The 1638-nt window shown below is 45.1% G+C and overlaps 1 protein-coding gene across 1 annotated transcript in view; it reads right to left on the minus strand.

The window, feature by feature from the left end:
• Positions 1 to 1638, minus strand: part of UTP20 (UTP20, small subunit (SSU) processome component, homolog (yeast)) — a gene marked incomplete at its 5' end in the record, with an annotated part of 62537 nt that overhangs the window by 7699 nt on the left and 53200 nt on the right. The window contains 2 exons of the mRNA XM_009073960.1: positions 34 to 216; positions 1247 to 1316. Coding sequence (XP_009072208.1) covers positions 34 to 216; positions 1247 to 1316 — 253 coding nt within the window. The remainder of the gene's footprint in view (positions 1 to 33; positions 217 to 1246; positions 1317 to 1638) is intronic.

Raw genomic sequence — 1638 nt, forward strand, 5'->3', positions numbered from 1 at the left:
TCAGACCTGGTCAGTGAAAACACCAAAGGGTACCTTTTTGCTACGAAACCACTCTGTGACCAGCGAAAACATCAGATCTTGTTTTTCATTGTTGATCTTACGGAGGAGAGATTTGCACGTCAAAGCCGCCATCTTTTTGCATTTGGCAGAGTCGTCATTTATCATCATCATACAAAGAGAGAGAAAAAACAGCCCACAGTATTTGTGGAGGAGATCCTAGAAAGAAACAACTGTTAGTCAACTGCAGATGCCCAAGTAGCTTCTGGCATTTGAAGGGGAAAAGAGAGGTATTTGTTGCACAGCATTCAGGAGACATAGCCCTGAGTGGGCTCACGCCAAGGCAGGTGGACTGCTGAGATGATCCTGTTGTTCAGAGATCCTGTACAGCAGCCCCAGCCCTGCTCTGACTGTGACTTGCTACCATGTCCCTGGAACAGCAACATGAGTGTCAAACCTTATAGGGCATTTTCCTGCCCAGCTGTCACTGAAACAGGCTTAAGTCCCTTAGCACTTCAGCAATGAGCCCAAAGGGCTTTTTGTCAGAGACTGCAGCTCTTTGCTACTTTACAGAGCCCCCAGGAACCAAGCTGAAATACTAAACCATCAGGTGACGTTGAAGCACAGCTTACTGTGCAGAATTTCTCTTCCTTCCTCCCAAATTCTGGCTTGATTGTACTTCTCCCAGTCTCCTGAATGCTCAGTTAAGCTCCAGCTGCACAGCTTCAAGGCAGCTTAGGATTTTGCATGTGTGATCCTGTATAGATGCATGGCTATTTTTTAGTTTTCATTTTGATCCACCCCACTGAAAAGCCCTCCCTCTCCAGTTAGGCCAGCAAAACAGATATGGTACATCACACACCAGTTCAGTCAACAGTGTCTCTCAATGCTGAAAAACACCTACAATGAGAAAACTCTATAGAATTCACTTTCTATTCATACCCCATTTCCTAAACTAGTTGTGTTTCTTCCTGGCATAAATCACACTGAGTTTATCCAAGCTCCAGCTGACACAGCTTTATTTTACTTGCAAACTGAGCACATTAGACAAAGTACCACTGCAGACTTTCCAGCATGTAATTTCTCTTTTGGAGCAAAGCCAGGTTCTTTGGAGATAAGTGAATGTTCTGCTCATGATAAGAGATAATAGGAACTACCAAGTGCCTCCAAAATAAACTGCTTGGAAAACACTGTTACTGCAAACCACAGCAACTGCTTGATGCTTGGAACACTAAGGGGTGCTCGTTACCTGTGGGAACATGTCAAGGAGGTATGCAATCATCTCTAGTGCAGATTCCCTCCCAGTTTCATACTCATACCTGTGAAGAAATGATTAGTAGTTAAGGCTGAGTTAATCCTCTAGACAGTTGCTAACAACTTTCAAGAATGGCCAATTCCAGAAACGCATGCTGATGGGGATCTCTCTACAACAGCTACCAGACCTGGCCTGACACTTAGGAGAAGAGAAGCAGTAGGTCCACCAGCTCCATCTGTCAGAGAATGGGCTCAGGGAAACAAACAGGCCAAAAAAGGTTCCAGCCAACTTAAGTCAGCACAGCCACAGTGTGCTAGTGAACCTGGTAAACTACTGTCACCTTGAGCAAGGGAGGGGTAAAGCTCAGGAGGAAGTTTGAGGCACAA

This window comes from Acanthisitta chloris, unplaced genomic scaffold (assembly GCF_000695815.1).
Source record: "Acanthisitta chloris isolate BGI_N310 unplaced genomic scaffold, ASM69581v1 scaffold13944, whole genome shotgun sequence".
Taxonomy (NCBI): Eukaryota; Metazoa; Chordata; class Aves; order Passeriformes; family Acanthisittidae; genus Acanthisitta; species Acanthisitta chloris.